The sequence below is a fragment of the Myiozetetes cayanensis genome, unplaced genomic scaffold (genome assembly GCF_022539395.1).
Source record: "Myiozetetes cayanensis isolate MyiCay16 unplaced genomic scaffold, myiCay2020 scf29, whole genome shotgun sequence".
Classification (NCBI taxonomy): domain Eukaryota; kingdom Metazoa; phylum Chordata; class Aves; order Passeriformes; family Tyrannidae; genus Myiozetetes; species Myiozetetes cayanensis.
Genome location: NW_026087510.1, coordinates 6,229,593 through 6,253,702, shown reverse-complemented (window position 1 = coordinate 6,253,702; position 24,110 = coordinate 6,229,593). Strand labels below are relative to the sequence as shown.

Genomic DNA, 24,110 nt, shown 5'->3' with positions numbered 1-24,110 from the left:
GGAGTGTGAGCCGTGGAGAGAGGGAGGGCTGGGACAGGCACCGGCACCGGGCCTACACACGGCCTTGTCAGGGTGCCCAGGGCGGCCAGAGCCGGGTTCTGCTTCCACAATCCAGAGGCTCCAGCTTCTGCAAACCCAGTGCCAGCGCCCTGCAGAGCCCTTTGTGCGGGTCCAGTCCTGGCTGCACCCTGGGCAGAGCTGGGCTCAGTACAGAGTGAGCCCAGGGTATGCCAACACCAGCTCCCTGTCCCCCCATTCCCTCTTGGGTTCTCCAGTACCCCCAGCCCGGAGCACCCCTTGCCCCCAACCCCAGTTCAGGCTCTCCCCTCCAGCATCCACTGCAAAGACTGAGCGAGCTCCAATAACTTAAGTCATGTTTATTTGACAAAAGGGAGGCAAAGCTGAGAGTGACGCCAAAGAGGGGAGGAGAGGGGGTAGGGAGGAGAGGAGGAGGTCTCTGGGGAGGACACCCTGGGGCTGGGCTGGCCCAGGGCTCCAGCAGCCCATCCCCAGAGCCCCCCGAGAGGAAGCACCCAGGGCACGGCAGGGAGCACCCCGGGGCAGCTGTGGGAGCGGGGCTGGGCTCAGGCTTGCAGCTCCATGCTCTTCTGGAGATCGTCCAGGAGGGTGATGACACGGACCTTGAGGTTCTCGGCGTAGGGGGTGAGGCGCTCCTTGAAGTCCTGCAACAGGGGCGTCATCTTCTCACGCAGGTTGCTGAGGTGCTCCATCACCTTGGCCTGGTACTCAGCGGCCTGAGGGATGCCCTTCTCACGGATCTCCTCCAGCTTCTGGCTCAGCTTCTGCCTCAGCTCATCGCTGAAGGGTGCCACGTTCTTGCGCAGCTCCTCGACGTGCCCACGCAGCCGGTCCCGCGCCTCCTCAGCCACGGGGGTCAGCTTCTGCTGCAGCAGCTCCACCTTCTGCTTGCTGATCTCCTTCAGCTCCTGAGCGAGGGGGGCCAGGCGCTGGCGGTACTGCTCCAGATCTTCCGTCCACTTGGCAGAGAACTGGTCCAGGAAGGGCCGGATCTTCTCCTTCACCTCCTCCAGGTCCTTGGTCAGCTCCTTGCGCAGGTTCTCGGTGTCCTTCAGCCACATCTCTCGCACTTCCTTGTAGTAGGGGGCAACATCCTCACGGAGCTTGGCGGCGGCTGCACCCAGGGTGTCAAGGTTCTCACTCAGCTTCAGGCTGCAGGAGCAGAGGGAGGTCACACACGGCACCCGGGGACCCCCCTCCAGCCCCTGCCACACACCCCCCACTTACTCCAGCTGTTTGCCCACGGCAGAGGCCTCGAACTGGGAGATGGCTTCCTTGCCGCTGGCCTTCACTGTCTCCAGGTACACATCCAGCATGTCCTTGAGGCGATCCAGGGGCGCCTGGGGATCATCTTGCTGCCAGAGGGAGCGGGCCTGGGTGCCTACGGAGACAGCCGGATGTGCTCAGGACACACTGCCCGGTGCCGGCGGGACCGCAGCGGGGACGGCTCCAGCCCTGCCGGGGTCCTGCCCGGCTCAGGAGGGGACCGAGGAGTCCCTTGGCTCCAGCCTGACTTGCAAAGCGCTTCGGAAGCCGGAGGCTTCCAGCAGCGCCCGCATCGGGCTCGGCCGCCCCGTCCCGCTCCGTCCCGCTCCATCCCGCGGGGATTCGCAGCCGCCGGCGCCCCAGCCCCGTCCGGACCTACCCGTCAGGCAGAGCAGGGCGAGGGTCAACACCACGGCTCTCATCTTCGCGCTGAACCTGGGGGCAGAAGGGAGTTGGGCTCAGGGAGCCGCGGCAAGCGCAGCCCCCGGGGGAGCTGAGCCCCCAGCCCGGCTCGAGGGGTCCCCGCCGGTGCCGCGGGCGAAGCTGGAGGGTGGGAAGCAAAGGATGCTGTCCGTGCGGCACCGCGGGTCCTCTGGAGCAGCCCAGGCCCTTACCAGCAATCTCTGGCGCTGCTGCTCGTCCCGTCTGAGCGGCCGAGGCTCCGCCGCCGCTATTTATGCCGGAGGGGCAGTTCCGCGGAGATAAGCCAGCGCGGCGGCCCAAGAACTCGCTCCCGGCGGGCGATGTGGCGCGCAGGGTTCAAGGATCGCGCAGCCCAGCGCCGAGGAGCGCCGGCTTGGCAGGGGCGGCGAGCAAACAGGAGCTCCCGGCGGGACGCGCCTCGCTGGCCAAGGAGCCTGTTTACGCTCCCGCTGACCCAGATTCCTGCTGGCCGCTGCGGCCTTGCCGGGGCCTCTCGCAGCCCCCAGGGATTGGCCCGAGGCCCAGGGACAAGGTTTATTCCCGCAGGGATTTGTCCTGCCGTACCCAGACCCCTTGCCTGCACTGGGGGTCTGTCTGTCCCCCATCCTTCATCGGGCCGGTGAGACCACACTGCTCATGTCACCCCTTTTCCTGCTGTGTCCCCAGCGCAGAGGTCCCAGGAGCTGTGCCCTGTCCACTCACACCAGCCTTCCTTGGAAACCCAGGCAGCAAAGCAAAGGCTGAGCTCAGAGTCAGCACCAGCCTGACCCCAACACCCCAGCACGGCCACCCCAAAACCCCCTCAGCTCGAGGTGCTCCCTCACCCCACTGCCACCAGCCCAGGGACCCACAAGAACCGAGCCTGGGAGAAGCACCTGGCAATGGGGACAGGGAGAGAGGGGGTACATCCCCAAACAGGGCTGTGGGGAGCCTGTGGCCAGCAGGGCTGGGAATGCCATGGGGAGCTGCTATAGAGGAGTGATGCTCCCTGTTTTGGAGTGGCACCAGCTCTGAGAAGCCTCAAGCTCTGGAGCTGCTCACTGGGCACTTCATGGGCATTGCACAGGTATAGCCATCCCCTGCAACGCTGCAGGGTGCTGGAGGCACAGCTTCCTGCTCCTCCCAGACTCTACCCATTCCTGGGAAAGCCTGGCTGGGGAAGGAATTGCCCCCCAGCAGGGTTTGATCTGCAGGCATTTGCCCACACCCACATCCTTCGCAGGATGACTTGGGCTCTGCTGAGCTCTGGCGCTGCAGTGGAGCTGAGTGCCATGGGGGCTTTGGGAAACCCAGCCAGAGCAGGAGCTGGAGCCCAGGGGAGGTGACAGCCCCTGAGATGGACTGGGGACACGGCAGCTTCGAGCGCGGCCGCGCTGCTGCCCCTTGAGCTTTGACATTGAGCAACAAGGCAAACAAGAGCCCAGGGAAGATCATAATCATGGTTTTATTTGTTATGATCCCACTGTCCAACTAATTGACTAGTTGCAAGTGACCCACAAAAAAATGGACTGAAGATTTACTGAAACTTTTTTTTTGTTTGTTTGTTTTGTTTTAGTCCAACATAAATGAGGAAGGAAAAAAAAAAATACTTCTGACATTTCCAAAAAACAGAAATAATAGCAAAGTATATTAATATACATTCAACATATACTGCGCGTATTGATTACTACAATACAAAGCCATGATAAAAAAAGTGTGATACTGCGGATGGCACGGTGAGTGCGGCCCTGCGGGGCGGCGGCTGCTGGGGGGGGCCCCGGCGACTCTCCCAGGATACAGTGTCATGTAAACAAAAGGAAAACAAACCAAAGGGACAGAGCAAAAAGGCTTTCCGTGTTTCCCACCCTTCCCGCCGGGCTCCCCGCGCCCCCTGCCCGAGCCCGCAGGTGCCAGGCGAGGGGCCGCGCGCGGCCGGGCTGCGGAGCTTCCCTCCTCTCTGGTTTTCGGGATTGCAGAGCCACTAGCGTTGTTTTCCCGGAGAAGGGGAGGCCGGGAAGAGGCACGGGTAAGGATAGCAAAGTCACCTCTGCTGTGCTGGTTTCACACTTCCTTCTGTGCAAAGTCAGGAGGGCTGGGCCGATTTTTCCTTTAGTTTTATAAAATATTCCAGAAAAGTGTCAGTGAGAAGGATCTGAGCAGGAGCTTGTCAGGTCCCAAAGGCAAGGGTGACACCATGTGCTCCAGAGCCCCGGTGGGGGGGATTCCCACTCTATCCACCAAGGAAAGGATGGAAAAGGGACAAAGAAGAGACCTCTGCACGTCCCAGCTGTATAAGGAGAATTACCACTGTCGCCACTGGCACGAGAGAAAACCAGTCACAAGTACAATGTCGTTAAAAGAAATAAAATACTTTGAACAAAAGGTGCAAGTCACAATTCATATAGAACAGAATCTAGTTAAAAATTTCTCTCAAACAGAAATTCCTTTTGCCTTTTATTAATAACAATAATAATAAAACAACATTTACCAAAAAAAAAAAAACCCAATTCCTACGTGATCAGAAGGAGAAGCAAAGGAAACAAAGAAAAATCCGTCTGCTCTACATTAGCCAGGAAAAGAAAAAAACCCCAAGTCGTGGCGGATTTGGAAAGAAGAGGGGGAGAAAGGGCAGGGAAGGGGTGATCCTCAGCACCCCGGCACACAAGAGGGAACAGAGCAGACAGAGATGAGACAAGAAGCGCATTGCACCAGGGTGGGAGCTCCCCGCACCAGCCGGAGCCCCAGGTGGGATGGGGAGGGCCCCAGGCTCAGATTCCCCCAGTGCAGCGGGACAGAGGGGAAGGACAGCACAGGCTCCATCCAGGAGTGGCTCCAGTCCCCTTGGACTCCTCAGGGAGGCTCAGCCCCGGCAGTGACAGCCCCCAGAGCAGCCCCAGTGCCGAGGCTCCACCGATCCTCCGCTGCCGCGCCAGGCTCAGGTCTCTGGTTGTTCGGTGGGAGCTGGAGTTACAGGCAAGTGTGGCAGAAATTAAAGAACCCAAAGGAACGACACACTGGATGAGGTGAGGATGAGGAAAGGGGCCATGGTATTCCAGTTAGTCAGAAATACTACGGCAATTTGGCGCAATGCTGCTAGATACTGTTGGTTTAAAATGGACCTTTTCGTTTCAAAGCTGTACACAAACCCTGCAAGAGAGGAGAAACAGAGACGTCAGCAGACACCAGAATGAAAGTTCTGCTCCCACAGCCCTCCAGCAAACACATTCCATTCCTAGCCCTGCCCCAGGAAAGGGGTTTTGGAAACAGCACAGGCCTGGAAGGAGGAGTGTTTGCCCTGCACAAATAGGGGGACAGCAAACAGCCCCAGCACAGGAGCTCAGAGTTTATGGTCCCATCCCCAGCACCGGAGCAACAAGCAGGGAAGGAGACCCATGGAAGCAAGGCCGTGAAGGCAGCCCCAGAAGTGTGTGAGAGAGAGAACACAGATACTCACTCCCTCCTGGTTACACCCCCGCCTGCTCCATCCCAAAGGGCACCTCTGGGTGCTTGTAGCTCAGCAGGACATCCGTGATACACGTGGAGGGGTAACAGGAGGTGTTGAGGTGCTGGCTGCCATCGCCCAGGTTGGGGTGCTCTTGACCTTCCAAACTCTCCCCACATTCTGCAAAGAAGAGGTGGCTTTGCAACACAGACCAGGGGCTGGTCCTCTCAGCCCCCCACCCAGACCCTGAGGAGCCCCCCAGCCCCCCCGGTGCCGCGTCTGCAGCTTGCCCAGCCTCACCCTCGCTGTCCCTGTCGCGCAGCTGCTGACTGGCCATCAGCGACGACTGGCTGAGCACGGCGTCCGACATGCGAGCAGAGCTTAGTGCTTTTCCTGCCATTAAACTCATTCCAGGCAAGTTATCTAACTGCACCTGGGGAGAACACAGGACACACGTCAAGGGGGGGCTGGGGAGAGGCGCCCCAGTTCCTCCCACCTGCACCCCAGCTCTCAGACAAGCTGACCAGGAAGCTTCTGCAAAACTTCGGTGAGGGTTCAGAAGGACATGAACTGTGCATCAGGCACAGCTTGGGTGCAGCCAGTGTCCCCTCAACAGGAGAATGGACTGAACAGTCCAAATCCCTCTGAACTAACGGAATCACAAAATAGCTGGGGTTGAAAGGGACCTCTGCAGATCACCTATCCAACCCCCCCGCCAAGGCACAGTCATCTAGAGCAGATGACACAGGAATATGTCCAGGTGGGGGTTGAATGTCTCCAGAAAGGGAGTCTCCACACCCTCCCTGGGCAGCTGTTCCAGTGCTCTGCCACCCTCCATGGAAAGTTCTTCCTCGTGTTGAGGTGGAACTTGTTCCCAGCACCCCAAACCTCCCCAGGAGCAGAGCAGTGAGGTCCGGGCTGCCACGACCAGCTCCTTCACAGCTGGACCTACAGCTGGGCTGGTGTGCCTGCAGATCCCTCTGTGACCAGAGCCAGGCCAGAGCCAGCCTGGGCTGTTCCACTGGAAGGGCCTTGGAGGCCAGGGCACCTACGTAGGCATCATCACTGTTCTGGATGGTGTGATGTCTCTGCAGGGTCCTGGGCCGCGGGTGCTCGCTGGACGGGGGGCGCACGGGGTAGCCCAGGCCGTTGTGGTCAGGCAGCTGCATGGCTTGGCCGGGGGAGCTCCTGTCCATGCAGTTCCCTACGATGGACTCTTGAAAATCAGACAAGACAGGAAAATGACAGGTTAGTACAAGGGTCTGCATCTCCCAGCCACGTGTGCTACTGCAGAACTGGGGGCTGAGATGTGATGCCATGGACAAGTGCTCCTCGCTGGCAGAGCAGAGACGGGACCCCTGGCTGCTGTGGTGGGAGTGGTGCAGCACCAGTGCCCCTGACTGCACCCTGGCAGGCTTCTCCCTCCAGCATTAAGATCCCAATCCTAGCACTGAGATCAGGTCCACAAAAGCAGCCTAAAATTGGAGGGACAGGGGCAGAAGCACAGGAACCAGGCCCTTTCCCACTGCCGCCTTCCCCTCAAGCCTGAGCTCGACCCTCACGCTGTGCACATCGTTACACAAGAGCTGGGGGAGCCTCCAACACGGGATGTTCTAGCAGGGCCCCCTGGCAATTGTAAGCAACATAATCCTGCTGGAAGAGCTGGCCAGGATGTTCAGTTTTATCAGATGACTTCTCCCTGCCCTCCCACAGTCTGGCTGCGGGAGCACACGAGTGTTCTGCCTGGCAAAGTCCATCCACACCGCAAGCTCTTGTGACTGAGGGCAAAGGCCATGCTCCTATCAGGCAAAGCCTCTCGTCATCAAGCACAAGATGTTTTGGATAAAGTCCTGAGCCATGGAGGAGCCTGTCATCGGGGCTGAGCACACAAACAGCTCTCTCAGCGCGGACCCCACGGAGCACAAACATGCGACGTGGCTGCGAGCGCTGGGGAGCTGCCCCGAGGTGACACAGCTGCAGGTACATCCCTCAGCCTGAACTATCGGCTTTCCCAGGGCTTTGGCCAGTGGGAAGTGATCTCCTGCTGTGCTGGGACACCACACTGCCCAGCTGGCACTGCAAATGTGAGGTGCCACTAAACTGCTCCCCAAAGAGATCTCATAGAATCACAGAATATCCTGAGTTGGAAGGGATCCCCACAGATCACTGAATTCCAGCTCCTGACCCTGCACAGGACAGTCTCAAATCTGTCCATAAATTTAGCAAGATCCAAATGAGACCCCAATCCCATGAGCTCTCCATGCCACTCCCAGGCAAGTGAGCATGGTAGCACAGCTAGCACACTGCTCCTTCCTCCATCAGGGATACAGCATTCCTGCTGGAGCCCTGTCCCAGGACAGTCAGAGATGCAGCTGGCCTCCCCCTTCCTTTGCACAACCATGGGGTTACGTGCGGTTAACAGTCAGCTTTCCCGGAAAAGCGAGAAGGAAAACATGAGGTAACAGATGTTGGCGGAGCAGTGCCACCCACACACTGCTCAGGATGCTGCTCCAACTGTGGGAACAGTGGTCAGGGCCAGCAGCCCTGCTGCTCCTGCTCCAGCTCCACAAACAGCCCCAGTGCTGGGGGTGACGAGTCCCCCAAGCCCGGAATAGCCGGGACCCAAAAAGCAGCCAGTGCTTCCCAGAACCAGCACTGCACCTCTGGGGATGCAGCTCAGGCCAAGGGGCAGACACCCTGAATTCAGGCTCCTTTCCTTGCCCCAGCGCTGCAGAGGAGGGCCTTTCATCCCCACATCCAGAGGGAATGGCTCCTTTGTGTCAGTGTGGCATGTGACACTGGCACGGCGGGCAGGGCCACCGCCAGCTCGGCTCCCTCAGTGCCGGGGCAAGGCAGGTTTCCCACGGGCAGCACTCCCAGCCTGGGACGGCTACGTTGGAGCAAAACTGGAGCATGGCTGTTCACAGGCAGTTTAGTCACATCCCAAGCAGATCTGGTCGACTCTCACGGTCCCTGGCTGCCATCTCTGGCAGATGCTCCACCGACATCCAGGGCTCTGTGATCAGTGGCAACACGCTCCCGTGGAAGCACAGACGCTCCTGAGCCACTGAGAAGCTACACCCTGCTCTAGGGAAAACACGTTCAGAGAGCTGGGGCAGGGAGAGAAGGATCTCCCCGTTCAAGAGAAGTTGCAGTCTCATAACATACTCTAAGAAAAACAGTGGGAAAACCCAGGGACATCAGATTTGGTGTAGGTAAGGGTTCCTTGAGGCAGCTTTGCCTGGACCCGAAGCGGCGCAGGCCTGAGTCCAAGTGGGTTATGGAGGCCATGAGGAAAGTGGTACAAGCAGTTGCATCCCAAGACATAGTTTACTACGTGATCTCTCCAAACAGCCCTGTCAGAAGGGCTTACACAAGCATATTTGCAAACATTTACTTGCCTTTACTCATTTACAAGGCCTTGTAGTCTAAAGTCCTGTTCCCTTGTGTAACCAGCAGCGTGGGTGTAGAGATTTGGCTTCTGACTTCACCAAACCTCGTTGTCCATCTAACGGGCTATGGTGGCAAGGTGCAACTCATGACTCGGTACCAAAAGCCCCTCCAGAGCTTCCCACCTCCGCTGAACCTGGGGCAATTCCCTCAACTCATGCTCCAAGCACAGCAGGGAAATGGAGCTCTGAGAGCAAACACATCAGTAATTCAGAATTTAGGAGGATTTCGAGCAGCCCTGCCTTGTCCCTGCCCCCCGCCCACGCTCTGGGGGGTCAGGGCTTGGCAGCCCCACTCAGACCTCTGAGCCAGCCTGTTCCAGCCCGGTACTTTCCCAACAAACCCGTGCTGTGTCCCCAAACAAAGCTGGGCCTCCTGTGCCCTGGACACGGCTCCTCTGCAATAGGGCCTTTGGTGCCAAGGGCAAGCTGGTGGCTCCAGCCCAGCACCCCGAGTCCTGCAGGGAATACTGATCTGCCTGCTCAGCCTCTCCTGAAAGCCCTCTTAGCAAGGGGCTTGGAGGGTGTTTTTCCTGCAGAGGAGCCTGGAATTACAGCTCAGGCAGCAATTCTCTGACAGCGCAGCACTGCCAGCAGAGCCACTGAGGAGCAAAGGCGCAGCCTCTTCCAAGGAGCAGGAAAGGTCTTCAGAAACTAATGGCAAGTTTCAACTCATACTCTCCAGAATCCACCCTTTCCAGTTCAAGCAGGGATAGAGTCTTGCTGCTGCTTCCCAAAGTGCCAGAGAGGCTGCAAGGCCACCTGAGCCACAGGACACTGACCAACGCTGTTACTGTGTGGGTTTGTGGGAGCTTTAGCAGTGTCTGGACTTGAGGGTCTGTGTTTAAGAGCAGGAATACACAGATACACTGCTACAGTTTGGGGTGTGCTGGCAGCTGAACTGTTCCTATCCTGTGTTTACAGGGAATGGGAAACATCACCAGCAAGAATAAATCCATAGCCAGCACACAGCATCCCTGAAAAGATGGCGGCATGCTGGGGCCTGGGCTTTACCTGCCTGCAGAAGTAGGTCAAATTCCTAAGGGAAGCAGCCGGTTGGGTTCCCTCCTTACTCAACCCTGTTTATTACAGAGGCTCTGCCTGCAATTTACTTAAGGCCACAAAAGCCAAAAAGAATGTCAGTAATGCCGTGCTGCGCAAAACATGTCAGGGAACCCTTGCCGTGCCGTGCCGGGCGGTGTCCTGGGCAGGAAGGTGAGCGGCACACGGCCGGCACGGGGGGACACCGGCCTGCACGGGCAGCAGGAAGCCTTACCTCTGCTGGGCACCTTATTCCTGAATCCGGGCGCGGGCTGATGCCTGTACTGGTGCGTTCCCAGCTCCTGCGCGGGATTAGCAGTTCCTAGCAAAGATTCGGGGTCCCCGTGCCCTCCTGCGTTTACAAGCAGAGGGGTCTCGTGGCAACCTTTGGTCAATGTGTTTGAACTCTTACTGTCAGGAAAGCTGTCCCTGTTTCCCTCGCAGGCGCAGTCCTCCTCCATGCTCTCCGAGTGGAACAGGGCTGGCTGGTGTCCGTATCCCTGCGGTGGCGGCACTGCAGGGACCTGCTGGATACATTCTTGCGCCCTGATTTTTAAGAGATGCTGGGGGCTGTTCTGGGGGTGGTACGTGTCAGCACTCTGATAAGGCAAAGACAACGACTGGCGCTCCGAGAGGTTCTGTCCCACGCTGGTGCCCATATTCCCAGCATCCCCTTGACTCATATGCCTGAACAACTCTTGGAATTCTTGCTGCTGCTGCTGCTGCTGCCGCCGTTTGATGAGCTGTGCAAATTCTGCCTGGGGCAGCCGCATGTCCGTGTGCCCCGTGAGCGAGTGCCGGGGGGAAAGCAGTCCCTGGAGGATGTGCGGTACCTGCTGGTGTCGGCTGTAGTCGGGAGGTGTCGGGGACAACAGTGCCTGCTGTAGTGCCGATGCCGTGTAGTGCTGCTGCTGCTGATGTGCGTTTTGAGGGAAACTGGGATACTGGTCAAGCTGCGGGACCTTCAGAGCTTGCTGAGCTGGAGGGAACCCGACTCCTCCTGATGGGCTGTAGTTGCTGGGGGAAACGCGGGGCTGCTCCGGGTACAGGTGGGGGTGTAAGTGCACCTGGTCGTAGTTGGCGGGGGGATACCTGTGCACGTTCAAGGGAAAGGACGAGTGACTGCACTGCAGTGGCTCAGCACGCCGGGCTGCCCGCCCTGCTCAGCAGGCAGCCCGAGGGGCTTCCTCAAGCACGTGGCAGAGCAGCCCTGCAGAGCCTCAGGAGCTCCTTCCCCAGGGCAGGGAGGGAGCGAGCCCCCCAAAACCAGCACAGCACGGCCCGGGCTGGCGGGGACACCACGCCCTATCCCGAGACACCCGCTCCCTGTTCTCCACCCCGCTCCCCGGGGCCGGGAGCAGGGAGGGAGGCCTCACCTGTGTGACTCGGCGCTGTCGGCGCTGAGCTGCTTGGACAGCTGCCGGTGGCCGTAGCTGAGGGAGGCCATCAGGTTGGCGCGGTGCTGCATCTGGATCTGGCTGGCGCTGGGGCTCAGGGACATGCCCCGCGCGTGGGACGCCAGGCCCTGCCCGCCCACGGGGGCTCCGGGCAGGAGGCTGCTGCCCACCATGTCGCCGGGCTCCTGCACTTGGATTGTGACCTGCTGAGGCTGCGACTGCTGCTGCAGGCCCAGGCACGTCAGCCCCATGGCTGGAGGGGGGGAACAGTTACCAGACTGCGGGAAGATTGTGTTGTGGGATGGCATCCCTTGGAACTGGGACTGGGAGGCAGCACCTACAAGGAACAAAGACCCTCAGCACCCCCGTCAGCCCACGGTGAGGCTTGGGAGAGAGATCTGCTCTTCATCCCTGGAAGGGTTCAAGGCCAGGCTGGATGGAGCTCTGAGCAACTTGGTCTAATGGAAGGTGTTCCTGCCCATGGCAGAGGGGTGGAACGAGATGATCTTTAAGGTCCTTTACAACCCAAACCAGGCTATGAAACTATGATTCACTCTATGATTCTGGGTCATGTTGGGAGCCCAGTACGTGTCCGTGGGGGTGAGGAGCGAGGCTCCCGAGTGCTCCATCATGCTGTGCCAGCGTGCAAAGGTCACAGCAAGAGCCCTTCTACAGAAACAGAAACTCAGCAGAGCTGACAGTGATTTGCATAAACCCAAGAATATCAGCCCTTCCTCCCCACCCCCAGGAGCGATAAGTAAGGATCTTGTGACAAGAAACCCAACAGCACATTCCAGCTGGCAGCTCCTCTCGAGCTCTCGATAACACCAGCCCTTGCTGCCAGATGGAGAATCTTTTACATCATCAGCAAACTGTGCAGGGCCTGGGCCGTGGGGGGACCCAGGCCCTGGCACCCCCACACTGCTTCCCCGAGGTTTGAGGGACCTGCCAGGGGGCCCACCCAGCTCCCAGGACTGCTTACCGTGGGGCTGGAGCACACTGCTGCTCACGGGGGGTGGGCTGCTGTTGGGTTGCCTGAAGAGGTGGTTGTTGGGGTGGTTCGGGGGCGGGCTGGATGGCTGGATCCGTAACCTACGCAGGGGAACAAGCACCTTTTCATCATGCCTGTTCCTTGTTAAGATTCCTTCTCAACTGTGAGAGCTGATGCCAAATGCTGCACGTCTCGTTCTAAATAAACACCTCAAAGCCCTTGTTGGGGATCCCAAGCTCTGTGCAGCTTGTCTTCTCTTCTGAGGGCCACCTGCCTTGTCCAAGCCACACAGGGAGCGAGTGTGACCTGATGACTACAACAGAAACCCGGGGACAAGGACACCACAGGCTCACCTCCTGACTGACTGCATGCAGTGAGACACGCTGCTCTCCTTTCCCGTAACTCAGCCTGCCTCACCTACAGGTCAGGGTGCTGAGGGCAAAGACAGGGACCTCACTGAGGGCCTGGAGAGCTGTGAGATATGCAGGAGGCATGAGAGAGCCCAGCTGCTGAAGTGGCATCTTCAAGCCACTCAAAAGGCAGGACTGTCAGTCCCCTGCTCAAAGCAGGTCTGTGCCTTTGAATCGTGTTTCTCTGCTTCTGAAGTCCTTCTGACAGAATCCAGCTCAAAGGACCAGGCACATTCACCTGGCTGTGCCAGTCTCACTTCATACACCTCCAACTCAGCCTGGCCTCTCCTGAGTGTGTCAGTTCATCCTCAGGCCTGAGTAAGAGTAAAACCCACTCCCCAGAGCGTTCCTAAAATCATTTCTTTACCTCTGGAGCTGGTGAGTGAGCAGAGCTGGCTGGCTTTCACATGGAGCTTGCAAGGGTGGAGATGGCTGTGGAGGCCGGATACAGTCCTGAACCAGGCACCACAAGAAAACAAAAAGTGTTTGCAGTCAATGTTTCAGTTAGTAAATTTAGAAACACTGCGGGGTGAAGCAGGACATAACCAGATTTACCGAATTTCAGTCCCTGACTGCAGCCCTGGCTACCACAGCAGCTGTGCAAACATCTCTGCTGAAATCCTTCAGGATTGGTCTTGCTACAGCAAGCCCAGCAAAAACTCCCCTCCCTCAATACCCCTGGGACCTGCTCACGAGTTGTGTCTGCAGCAAAGCAGGAAAACACAGCTAAGCCTTCAGCAGCTCTGGCTCGGGCTCCAGTACCTGAATCTGCTGATGAAGAATCTGATGGTGCTGCTCCTGCTGGTACAGCATGTGCTGCTGCTGCGTCTTCTCCAGCGTCCTCTCGTCCATGTGCCCACCGTACATCTTCTGGAGCTGCTCACACTCCTGCAAGGAACCCAGCACGTTCTGTAAATGACCTTCTCACGCCCAGCAAACTGCTGTGCAAAAAGGCGTGCTCTGCATCCCACCCCTCTGAAAGAAAAGCTGGCAAAATTTGAAAGCTAATCCATTTAATTTGACAGAATTAGGTGTGTAATAACGTGGCAAGACAACAGAAAAGCACTGGCTGCACGTGACACCGAGCTGGCACCAAGCTCTGGTAACGACACTTGAAGGTGAGGAGAGAATCTCATTTCTACCGTGCTGCAAGGGGAAAGGCCTGTCCTGGGGCCAAATCCTGCTCCAGCCTTTGGCAAGACGTGCCTGGCTGCACAGGGAGTATCACACAATACCCTCCCAACTGCGGTGGTAGGAGCTGTCCTTTCCTGGGACACCCTGGAACAGCCCCAAAACTGCTGCCACAGAGAATGGGAGAGAGGGCAGCTGCAGTCCTGGTGGGCCCTGCAGGAGCAGGCAGGACACACATGGGTGGGCACAGCACGACATTTCCTCCCCAAAAAGAGCAGGGTGGAAGCTGCCCAGCTCCCCAACTGCAGGTGAACTGCCTGTATGTTCCAAGGACACTCAGGGGTTGCCACAGTCACACAGAGAGGGAACAGCCCCTCGGGTGGGAAGCCCCCACTGTGTCCCCTCAGCCTTCAACATAAAGATTCTGCCTTTTCCTTCCCAAAGCAGCAAGGCTGAGGCAACAAAAAGCCCTTGGGGAGGCTCTTTTGAGACCCCCGCCCCTCTCTCACCTGCTGGAGCTGTTTGATGCTGCTGTTGTTGCCCATCTTCTCCAGGTGGGCTTTGAAAGCCTGGATGCTGGCAGCACCGTCGGAGAAGCGCCGGACCGGGGAGAAGCGCTCGGTGGGGAGGTGCAGAGTGTTGGAGTCCTTGTAAATAGAGCTGAACACATGGGGAGGGGGGTTAGTGGCACCAGCCAAAAAACAAACTCCACTACAGAGCCATTTCACTTCCACCAGCCGTGCCGAGTTCTGCCTGCCCACTCACACAGAACAAACCGTGGTTTAGAAGGAGAAATGAAGTGCCACCATCACCTTGAGGAGGAAGCAGGATCACTGAGTATCCTTGGTGCCTGGGCAGGTAAATGTGCGTTATGTTGGAGACAACACAGCCACAAATCAGATTTCAGATGGGCAGCAACTCACTGTCCATCCATACAGATGGATCTATCCCTCAGATGGAAAAGGTTTATGGGAACCACTCAGCATCCTAAAAAGCTAAAATTCACCTGTTCAGTAGCCACTTCCTGAGGTTTCCAACTCCCCTGACTACACCTGATGTCTGTGGAAAACAGGAACGGCACATGGAGAGAGAAGCCTGATGTGTTCCGCAGCTCCAAAGAGGAAGGGAGGCTGGCACCCATGCTTAGGGATCCCCTGAATTAAAAAGGGGGCAGGAAGGGAACTCTGCACTTGGGGGAAATCTTACCCACTTAACACCCAGAGCCTCCCCATCCCTTGGATGCTCTGCACTGGGCACATCTCAAAGGCAGACACAGCCAGTACTGAGGCAACTGTGCCCAAGGCACCACAAGCAATTTCCCTTCACAATGAGGTTTCTTCACCATCAGAGGGAGCCAGATTTTTTTCAGGAGCTGTTTTCCCCCGAAGTTGGGGCTCCCCATTATCACTGAGCTCCTGCCCTGCCGCTAGGTGCCACCTGTATTATCACAAGCAAAGGTAACTCTGCATACACACGTCCCAATGCACCTCACAACAAGCAGCTGGGTTTCTCTGTGGAGACATGGTCTTTACAGCACCTTTGACACCAAACCCAGCAAGAGCCCACCTGGCTGCATCTGGACTGGTCCTTAACTCTAGTGCCCATCTGAGGCCTGTTTCAAGCTGCCCTTATCAGAAAGTGATCGATGCTGGACCCCTTCCAGCACACTGGGTTCAGTTTTGTCACTGTCTCTGCCTTAGTAGGACGTACTTCGGTTTCTATAGATCACACACAACCTTCTTCCAAGGACAGAGCTGTGCTCCTGCCTTTTGATGCCATCCCATCCATTATCCTGATCCATTTATTCTCCTGTTGCATTGATGGAAAGCAGAAGCCACAGATAAAATCCTGCTGAGGTTCTAAAAGCCGTGTGGCCAAGGCAGAACAGCTGCACTGCCCAGTGCAGTTGCTGTACTTCAATTCTGCTTCCAGACACTTCAACGTGACCAAAATCAGGGGCTACAGAAGAAGATACATAAAATGGCTTAAAATAGGTTAAGGGCTAAAAGGAAACCCACCTGCCATTCAATAATGGGGTTTATTTACACGATGACACAAGACTGCTAATTTCTGTGCCAGGTATGTCTTGGACTCAATGTGGGACACTCTGTTTAGGCCATGGTCAGACAAAATTTCTGTGATTTCACAGCAAAAACATGATCCAGGCTCACAGAACGTTACAACACAGGGTGGAGAGTGCAGATACCACCCTGTTCGTCATGCAACAGCCTCAGGACTCCGGATCCAAGTGGCAGAGGTGACACCAACGCTGTTTACAGGGCAAATGTGTTTTAAGGCTTGTAAAAATTCTGCTCCTTCCTGTCTGTGAGGACCTGGCTTACCTTGAGGATTTGCAGCAATCCTGAAAGCAGGACACAGCACATTCTGGTTGTTTTGCAAGCTGCTCTCCTCTTCCTATCAGGCTGTGGCCCTAGAAATCTTTCCCCTCCTGCTCTTCCCATCCCCCAGGCACCTCTGAGGGAGTAACTTCAGGGCAGAGAGGTGCTTATCTTGGTTTTCTGGAGCTCCAGCGTGGCACTAGCACTGTCTCAGTCTGCTCAGAGTTCACCTGTCCCTGCTGATTACATCAGTGCTCAGCTCAGCAGGTCTCTGGCTACAATAAAAAGGGCTTTGTCAAGCCTGCCAGTGTGAGCTGCCTGAGGGGCTGGACACCAGCACCAGCCTGGCCTGGCAGCCACTGCTTTCCCTACAGGCTGCAAACTCCAGTGTGCAGCTGGTTTGCTCCCGGCACAGAGGGTTCAGAGCACTTTTAAGCATTTTTATAAGAGTGTTTTTTTATTAAGAGGTCCTTAAGCTCCCTCTGTGGCATTAGCATCTCCGGCTTGCTGCTGTGAAAAGGACTCAGTCACATTAACACCTCTCCATCAGGAGTGTCCCTCCCACACATTCTGAGTCTGTTTAGATCCAATCCCATGGTTCCCCCTTTCCCAGACACGGTGATTGTTTTTTTCTTACCACCCCAGCTTCCTTTCCCCACATCATTCCCACCAAGGGTTCTGATTAGAAATAAAATGACTCTTGAGGAGCTTTGCAAGGAGACTTTGCAGTCAGAACACACAACTCTGGTGCAGAACAGTGAAGGTTTTAAGCCCTGGTGTGGATGACTTGGTGTAATCTTTTGCTTTTATCTGCCTCCAAAAATGTCCTCTAGCAAATCTGCTACTGTGACACGTAACATTACAATGGGGAAAAAGCTTTCCTTTAAAACAAACAGCTTATTCCCAACCTTTCTGTGACGGTAGCCATTCCCGGAAAGCATCTCCAGCCACAAAAAAGGGACTGTAGGGAAGAGCCAGCCAATTCCTGCTCGTCCCTGCAGGCAGGGAGCCTGTGCCAGCGCAGAACTCACGTCCCCAGCGCGGCCAGACACCCTCTGCTCTGTGGGTCTGCTCTTCATCCCTACTCCTCCTCCTCCTCACCCCTCCCTGCCGAGCGGGACGTCCTCAGTGCTCCGTTCCAGACAGGGTTCCTGGCGCAAAGCTGCCCGGCCGGCCGGTGCCGTTACTCACCGGTGCTGGTCGGGTCCCAGGTGTGGAGCCCAAGCCCGGGGTCGGAAGGACTGCTGTCCTAGCTGCCTCTGCAAGTCTGGAGGGATTTCAGCTGTAGGGTTGGTCATGGCCAGAGTGTGCCTTTTTGACCTATTTGCCAAGTATCTGCAACAAGCAGGAGCACATTTTATAAGAGACTGATGGGAGTACTCCGAAAACAGGGAGTGTTAGATAATCCAAAGAAAACGGGGAGGAAGAAGCTTCTGCAGTGCTCAGAACACACCACAGGCACACTGCCCATGCCTGTCACAGCACTGGGTTGTCAGTGCTTACGGGACAAGTGCAGTTTCAGCTGCTCGTGCTCCAGCCTGGGAAGGAAAGAGGAACCATTCGCTCTTCCCAGCACGAAAGCCACGTTGCTGGTATGTCCCTTTGGGAATACCCAGGTGACTGCCTGCCCTCAGCGGGCATTCCCTCCACTAGAGCAGGTCTGCCTCCCTCTCCCAAGGCCCCACTGAGCCCCGGGGAGCAAGACAGAGATAACCCAGCAAGAGCCAGGCAGAGAGTGGGTGCAGAGCAGAGCTGCTGCACCCTCCAGGGTGGGCTTTGCACCCCAGGTCCTGCAGGGAAGGGGGCAGGGGGGACACCCCAGCAGAGATCGGGGTGGGCAGAACCTCAGGCTGCCCGAGGAGCACGAGGAAGGGCTGGGGCTGAGGAAGGGCTGGTGCCAGCCCGGTCCAAGTGCGCCACCTAGTCCCTGCTCCGCTCCAGGGAGTCGGGAACAGCGTGGGATGCGCAGGGAATGAGATCCCGAGCAGTGAGAGAGTCTCTGGGCTTGCCTCTTACACCACAGCTGGGAGGCAACAGCTAGAACAAGAGCCCCCTCTGCACTGGAAAAGAGCTGCAGGTCTCTTGCAAACCCCCCAAAGACTGGGGAGTGCAGAACTCAGAGCCTCTGCTCCGATGAGGATGTGAGGAAGGGCCACACAGGGCTGAGAGTCACTGCCCTGCCCTGCTGGTGCTGGCACAGCCCTGCCCGGGGTGGCCAGGGTGTGGGGCCAGCAGAGAGCAGGTGAAGCCCCTGCCCAGACTGCCCTGGGGGTGAGGAGGGGGCTGGGGTTCCCTCCCAGAGCTGTTCCCACTCAGAGCTGGGAGGGATGGACGCCCCTGTATGAACTCAACTCCTTCTGCTCCTGTGAACCAGCAGTGAGGAGGTAACCGGGCCAAAGACCACTTGGCCAGTGACATCTGGGAATTCTCACCTTTGCTCTTGTCCCCTGTAACTCCCGCTGTGAAGCAGAAAGAGCAGCAAGCAGTACAGTCGTTGCCTTGCCCAGACCCAGCCTCTCTTTGCTACTGAAGCCACTTAAGCAGAAGAAGCAGGTTAAGAGCGCTGTGGTGCCCGCCAAAGCCTGTGCCATTAGCTGTTTAAGAATCATTTGATGCAGACAGGGAAAGTTTCCCGAAGAGCTTTGCTGCTGTGGTTTGCTAAGATCATTTTATTTCAGCCCTCCAGGGAACAATCCAATCATGAGCTCTAACAGCGTTTCGGGTGGAAGAAAGTTTCCCAAAGCTCAAAGGAGATGTGACTGTTCCCTGGAACAGAGAGAAGACCTAAGCTCTGCTTTCAAGGTCAGATTAAGGAGGGCAAAAGCTGCTCACTGGTGGCTGCAAACAGACTATTTGGGGCAGTGTTCTGAGAAGCTAAATATTTGCATCTGTCCATTATGGTAATGCTATTTACCCTTCTCCTCTGATGACTACTGACATGTTGCAACACGAGGGGGTGGAGAGCGAGCTAACACACAAACCTGGACAGCGCTTTTTCAAGGCCATCTGGTGGAAGAAGAACATGTTCTGTGAGAGGACTAAAGGCAGCACTGTCGAGAGCAGCAGTGACCTCTGTGTCCAAGGGGATTTGGCTTCCAGTGGGATCTGAATATTTCAGTGCCTTGCAACCTACAAAACACTGGATGGGGGGTTCAAAATGTTTCTAGCTGAGCTACTGTTTTAAAGGCTCAGCTGAAACCTTTGGGTTTAGAGCAGTGAAAATCTGCCCAGGTAAGATGTTCAGGCGTCCCCTTGCCAAGAATGAGATTTATCTGGTTTGCACAGAAAGACTGCCGGCTGTCTGAGGACATTATGGGCCCTAAATTACAACTTTTAATGACTACTGAGGCTATTATTGATGCTAAAAGTAGACTTTCTAGGCTCAGGTAGGCAAAAGGCATCTCAGTGCACAGTCTGTCACTGCTCACAGTTCCTCTGGAGCACCAAGAGGAGCAGAGCTGGCCAAGGCTCTGGAGTATGACCTGCACCCACCCCAGTGTCCCTCTGCCTGTAACAATCCCCAGTCTGAAGCCTTCTGAGCTCCTGAAGAACCCTTCCCTCACTCAGGTGCTGGCCTGTACAACAGGGGGGATCCAGAAAGCTCTTCAAGGTAAGAAGGAGGAGCACCCACCACACACAATGCACCAGCTGGTTAGCAGAGAAGAACTATGCAAAAGGTACTAAGAAAATGTTAGTGAGGCCATGGTTAGTGTGTTCATGGACTGAAAAAGTACAAGCATATTCTATCCCCTTCCTACTACATGTTTGGAGCAGACACAGAGAACAGAAGTTCCCAGCCTGAGAGCCCATAATCCTTTCCTTATTGGAGCAGACTATTTTAAGGCCTAATGTTAAAATTAGCAGCTAGAGGTACCCGTATTTCCAGCAAGCTCACTTTGTTTGAGGCATCAGAGTTGGATGTTTACTGCATGTCTTGATACAAAAGCTGCACTGGCACCCCAGGCCACAGAGGAGATCCTCCCACCCCCAGCACTCAGCAGGGAGCGGGAATCCCTCGGCACTCACTTGGCAGGTTAGTGTGGATCGCATGCTGCTGCACACTAAGCAAAGGAATTTAGCAGTTCCAAGAGTTTCTGGAGAACCTACTGCTCAATCAGCTACCCATTTCAGGGGAATCCAGCTTTGTAAGCACCCAGTAGTGCCAGAGGAGCAATTGCCTGCAGTAATCAACACCCACAGGAACAGGAGAAGTGTTGAGCCTTCGCTGTAATCAAGTTTGGTGCCCTGACGAGGTTGCTGTGCATGAATTCAGCTGTGGAACACCCCAGGGTGAGCCTCGTGGAGGTAGGAAGGGCAAATGTTAACAGAGTGGGAGTTACCTCTGCACAGCTTCCTGATCTGGCTCCCCATCAGAGCTCTCCTCATCCACAGGGGTGACAGCTGGGACAGCCTGTGGAGAGAAGAGAAGCCACAGTTCTAAAGGACAGCCAGCACAGTCCCATCCACAGAGGGGACACCTGACCTTCCCAAACGAGCTCTCGCAGGGCTGTGTTGGCTCCTCTGCAGCACCGAAGAAACTCAGCCAAGAACCCCTTTGTTCCCTCCCCAGTCAAACAGCCTGTACAAGGTTGCTGCTACACAGAAAATTCATTGATACAGATGCACCAAGGAAGAAAGGACACGCATGAACGCCCAAGATGGACACTTCGGTTTCTCCATGGCATCAGCAAAGGAGAAGAAAAGCAACCATTAAAAAAATGCATAAGCACTGTCAATTCCAGAGAGGCTGTTAGATATCAGAGAGCACAGCAACTCTCTTGCATGGGGATAAAGCACCCACTGCTCCAGAGCAGGGGAACCTTCAAACAAGGAGGCTCATCCCTGCAGCGCTTCCCGAGCGCTACACGCGGAGTCTGCTGCGACCTGGACACAGTCACCTCCGCCTGCGGGAGGAGATATTTTTAAGCACACCCCCCTTCTCTCCTGTCCCTTTGGTACTCACTGGCGTCATGGTGACGAGCGGGGAGGGGCCCCGGGGCCGCTTGAGCAGCTGCTGTGCGTGCAGCTGGATGTTGGCCCCGCCGTCCGACGCCCGCCGGCCCAGCGGGCCCATCCCGTTGAGCAGCTGCAGGGTGGGGGGCTGCAGCAGGGACTGCTCCTGGGGACACAAGACAGCCCAGTTACCCACCCTGAACCAGACCCCAAGGTCACAAACCAGACATGGGCAGAAGACATGCCTCCTGGGCTTCAGGAATGTCACCAACATCTCCAGCGATGTGGGGCAGGGAGAGGCAGTGTCAGTGGATGAGCAGGGTTTAACTCTGCATCTCCCTGCACACTGCTTTAGCTGCCAGGCTGCAACCTGCAGCTCAAAGCCAGCCAGCAGAGTCCTATTTCTCCCCAGCCCACTAATTAATTTCATATTGCACTGCTCTTTCATTCTTCAGCTTTTTGATAGAATGACAGAAACCCAGAATGGTTTAGGCTGGAAGGAACCTTAAAGCTCATTTTGTTCCAACCCCCTGCCATGGGCAGGGACATCTTCCACTAGCCCAGGTTGCTCAGAGTTCCATCCAACCTGGCCTTGGACACTCCCAGGGATGGGGCAGCCACAGCTTCTCTGGGCAACCTGTGCCAGGGCCTCCCCACCCTCAGAGGGAAGAATTTTTTCCCAATATCTAATCTAAATCTACTTTTGAGAACCAACTGGAGTCACACCTAAAAAGAGTAAATCTTGAGGCTTCTGGACTCCAAGGAACTGGCAAACAGAGCGAACAGTGGGAGCACAAACACCCCCCACACCCTGGCAGGGCACAGACCCAGCAGGGAGCACACTGGGCACTACCTTGTACTCCAGCTGCCCCGTGGGCTGCAGGTTCTGCCTGGGCAGCACGTTGTGCATGAAGTTCACATTCGGGGTCACCTGCAGGAATGGAGCCTGAGGAGTGACACGGGGGAAGCCAGGCAGCAGCTTCTGCAGATCTTCCATGACTTCCGTCCTGTGCAATCACATTAAGGGAGGTGAATTAGCCAGGATGGGAGGAAAACCCCTCACAGACCCAGTACATGCAGCTTCCCTCCAAAAAAAGCTTCTTATTGCTCTGGAAAATGGTCCCACAGAGCAGCCAAGCCACTCTTGGGTTTTTGTTTGTCCCTTTTCCCCCTCCATGCTGATACTGGCCAGAACTAGCTGTTGGCATTAACCTGGATGGCATTTATCACAAAACCTTCACGTGACATCAGTGCAGCTCAGGTGAGACACTGTCTTGCACACCAGTATAGCTTACAGAGAGCTGATGAGGAAGAGGAAGGAGGAAAGCATCTCATCCCCACCTGAAATACTAATCAAGTTGTGGAATGGGACTGAGACTTTTAAAGGAACACCCAGAAGGACCAAAGTCATGTGCTGGGAGTAAAGATTCCAGGACTCACCGTGGGTCAGCCACTCCCACCGTGTGCCTCCTCATCGACAGGTATCGGACCAGAGCCTCAGGTGAGGGCTCTTCCCCTTCATCACTGTCCAGGTTCATTGTTCCATCAGTCTGGGCAGGGAAAACATTGGAGATGTTGAGATACAAGGATCAAGGGAAAGGTTTTAATGCAAGCTGGGGAAAAAACTTGCAGAGACCACTGGGGGGGTACCTCACCTCCACAATCTGGTTCTCAGGGTTGATGAGCTGGACTTGTGGCACATTGATGTTCATGGTGTTGCTTGTCTGTTCTGTCTGCTGAGTGGAGAGATCAGCATCAGAAAACACAAAGACAGCATTGCTTACAACCCCTTTACAAACACTGCTAGATTAACACCAGTGCACAGCCCCAAGCACCTGGGAATAGGGAGGTTACCCTGGAGCCAATGTACAGCTGTTTATTCTCAATTCTCAAGGGGTTGCCTCATTTCCCCAACTCCCTTCTGCTCAGGAAGGGCCAGCATCTCTTCTGCTTCCCTTACGACCTGGCCTCTCCCAAAAGAAGTGCTCACTGCTTCAGCAGCAGCACAAGCTGAGGAAGAAGCACCACAGCAGTCTTGAGCAGTGAACTCCAGCTCCCAGTAACCCTCACAGCGCTTTCTCCTCCGTCAGAGGAGGACATTCTCAGATGAGGAACGTTTTGACACTCCATCCAGGATGAGGACACCCACAAGCAAGCCTGAGTTTAGCAGGTAAGGGACTGGCTGGCCTTCCAGGGCTGGAAGAACACCAGGCAAGGGGGTGTACCTGGATGTTGGCCGAGGTGGGGAAGGTCATGGTCCGTGGAATGCTGGGGGCCGGGGCGATGCGCAGGTTCTTGTGTCTCTTGAGGCGGTCGCAGAGCAGGCTGTAGATCGCGCTGTAGTGATCGTAGGCATCGGCTCGCAGGGACTGAAAGGAAAGGAAAAGCTGTTTGTCAAGTGATAAAACACACGCTGTGCTGTGCTGGGATGCTCAGCTGCCACCAAACAGACTGATCTCCAATGGGAACAGGCAGGACACGCCAGGGCCTCACCTGAACCGTGCGTTCCTTGTCCAGCCCCATGTCCGCCATGGCCAGCAACACATCCTCATTCAGCGGCTCCAGCTGCCTCTCGGTCTTCAGGTGCTGACACTCTGCTATCAGCTGTGAGGGCACAGGCTCAGAGTTAGTGCTGACATTCCCAAAGGCACACTGATGAGTCACAGTGCTCCGAAGAACCCATGCGCCAGGCTCCGGCTGCAGCTGGCATGAGGTCTGAGGGCTGACGGCACAGCAATCCGAAATCCAGTGCCTCAAACTCCCAGTGCCACAGGGAAAGATAAAAAGTGTATGCAGAGGAGAAATGATGTGACAAGCAAGGCCAGGAGACACAGGAAGGGGAAAGGCAGCACACCAGCACTGGGAATGAGAGTTCCCAGAGAGCTGGACCAGCATGGCAACAGCACATGCCCGGAGCCTGTTTGAGGTACTGAGCAGCCCCCACTCACTGCTCACCCTGTCAAACTCTGCGTCAGCCTCCCCAAGTTTCATCCACTTGTGTTTGCAGATCTGCTCCATGGAGAGCCGCTTGCTCGGGTCCAGCACCAGCATGTGGCGGATCAGGTGTTCACACTCTGCCAGGGAAGAGAGAGGCTGGGTCACCCTCGGGAAGGGACACGGCTGCTGCGGAGGAGGAAAGGGCTTTTTCCTTCCCAGGCAAAGTGTATCAGTCCCCAACGTGCATCCTTCCTGCAGACATTCATTTCCTGGGCTAGGAAGGAGGGAAGCCAACCCGGCCATACACAGAGCC

At 56.2% G+C, this 24,110-nt stretch overlaps 2 protein-coding genes across 5 annotated transcripts in view; both read right to left on the bottom strand.

The window, feature by feature from the left end:
* Positions 1–362: 362 nt before the first annotated feature.
* On the bottom strand, positions 363–2,017 carry APOA1 (apolipoprotein A1). The gene is made up of 4 exons (XM_050322958.1): positions 1,920–2,017; positions 1,685–1,740; positions 1,267–1,420; positions 363–1,191 (listed from the first exon to the last, which is right to left on the bottom strand). Exons 2-4 carry the CDS (start codon positions 1,725–1,727, stop codon positions 585–587), a joined length of 804 nt encoding a protein of 267 aa, XP_050178915.1. The 5' UTR covers positions 1,728–1,740; positions 1,920–2,017; the 3' UTR covers positions 363–584.
* A 1,136-nt stretch (positions 2,018–3,153) lies between these two features.
* Positions 3,154–24,110, bottom strand: part of SIK3 (SIK family kinase 3) — a 71,427-nt gene continuing 50,470 nt past the window's right edge. The window contains exons 7-25 of one of the 4 annotated variants that reach the window (XM_050322820.1): positions 23,816–23,934; positions 23,354–23,464; positions 23,086–23,229; positions 22,516–22,596; positions 22,301–22,410; positions 21,714–21,867; positions 20,871–21,026; positions 20,248–20,318; positions 17,099–17,242; positions 14,078–14,228; positions 13,200–13,325; positions 12,805–12,890; positions 12,019–12,128; positions 11,016–11,373; positions 9,875–10,731; positions 6,202–6,365; positions 5,450–5,582; positions 5,162–5,329; positions 3,154–4,854 (exon numbers count right to left, since the gene is read on the bottom strand). In XM_050322820.1, coding sequence (XP_050178777.1) covers positions 5,172–5,329; positions 5,450–5,582; positions 6,202–6,365; positions 9,875–10,731; positions 11,016–11,373; positions 12,019–12,128; positions 12,805–12,890; positions 13,200–13,325; positions 14,078–14,228; positions 17,099–17,242; positions 20,248–20,318; positions 20,871–21,026; positions 21,714–21,867; positions 22,301–22,410; positions 22,516–22,596; positions 23,086–23,229; positions 23,354–23,464; positions 23,816–23,934 — 3,233 coding nt within the window. In that variant the 3' untranslated portion in view covers positions 3,154–4,854; positions 5,162–5,171. The remainder of the gene's footprint in view (positions 4,855–5,161; positions 5,330–5,449; positions 5,583–6,201; positions 6,366–9,874; positions 10,732–11,015; positions 11,374–12,018; positions 12,129–12,804; positions 12,891–13,199; positions 13,326–14,077; positions 14,229–17,098; positions 17,243–20,247; positions 20,319–20,870; positions 21,027–21,713; positions 21,868–22,300; positions 22,411–22,515; positions 22,597–23,085; positions 23,230–23,353; positions 23,465–23,815; positions 23,935–24,110) is intronic. The other 3 variants (XM_050322822.1, XM_050322823.1, XM_050322824.1) reach the window with 3 other exon arrangements.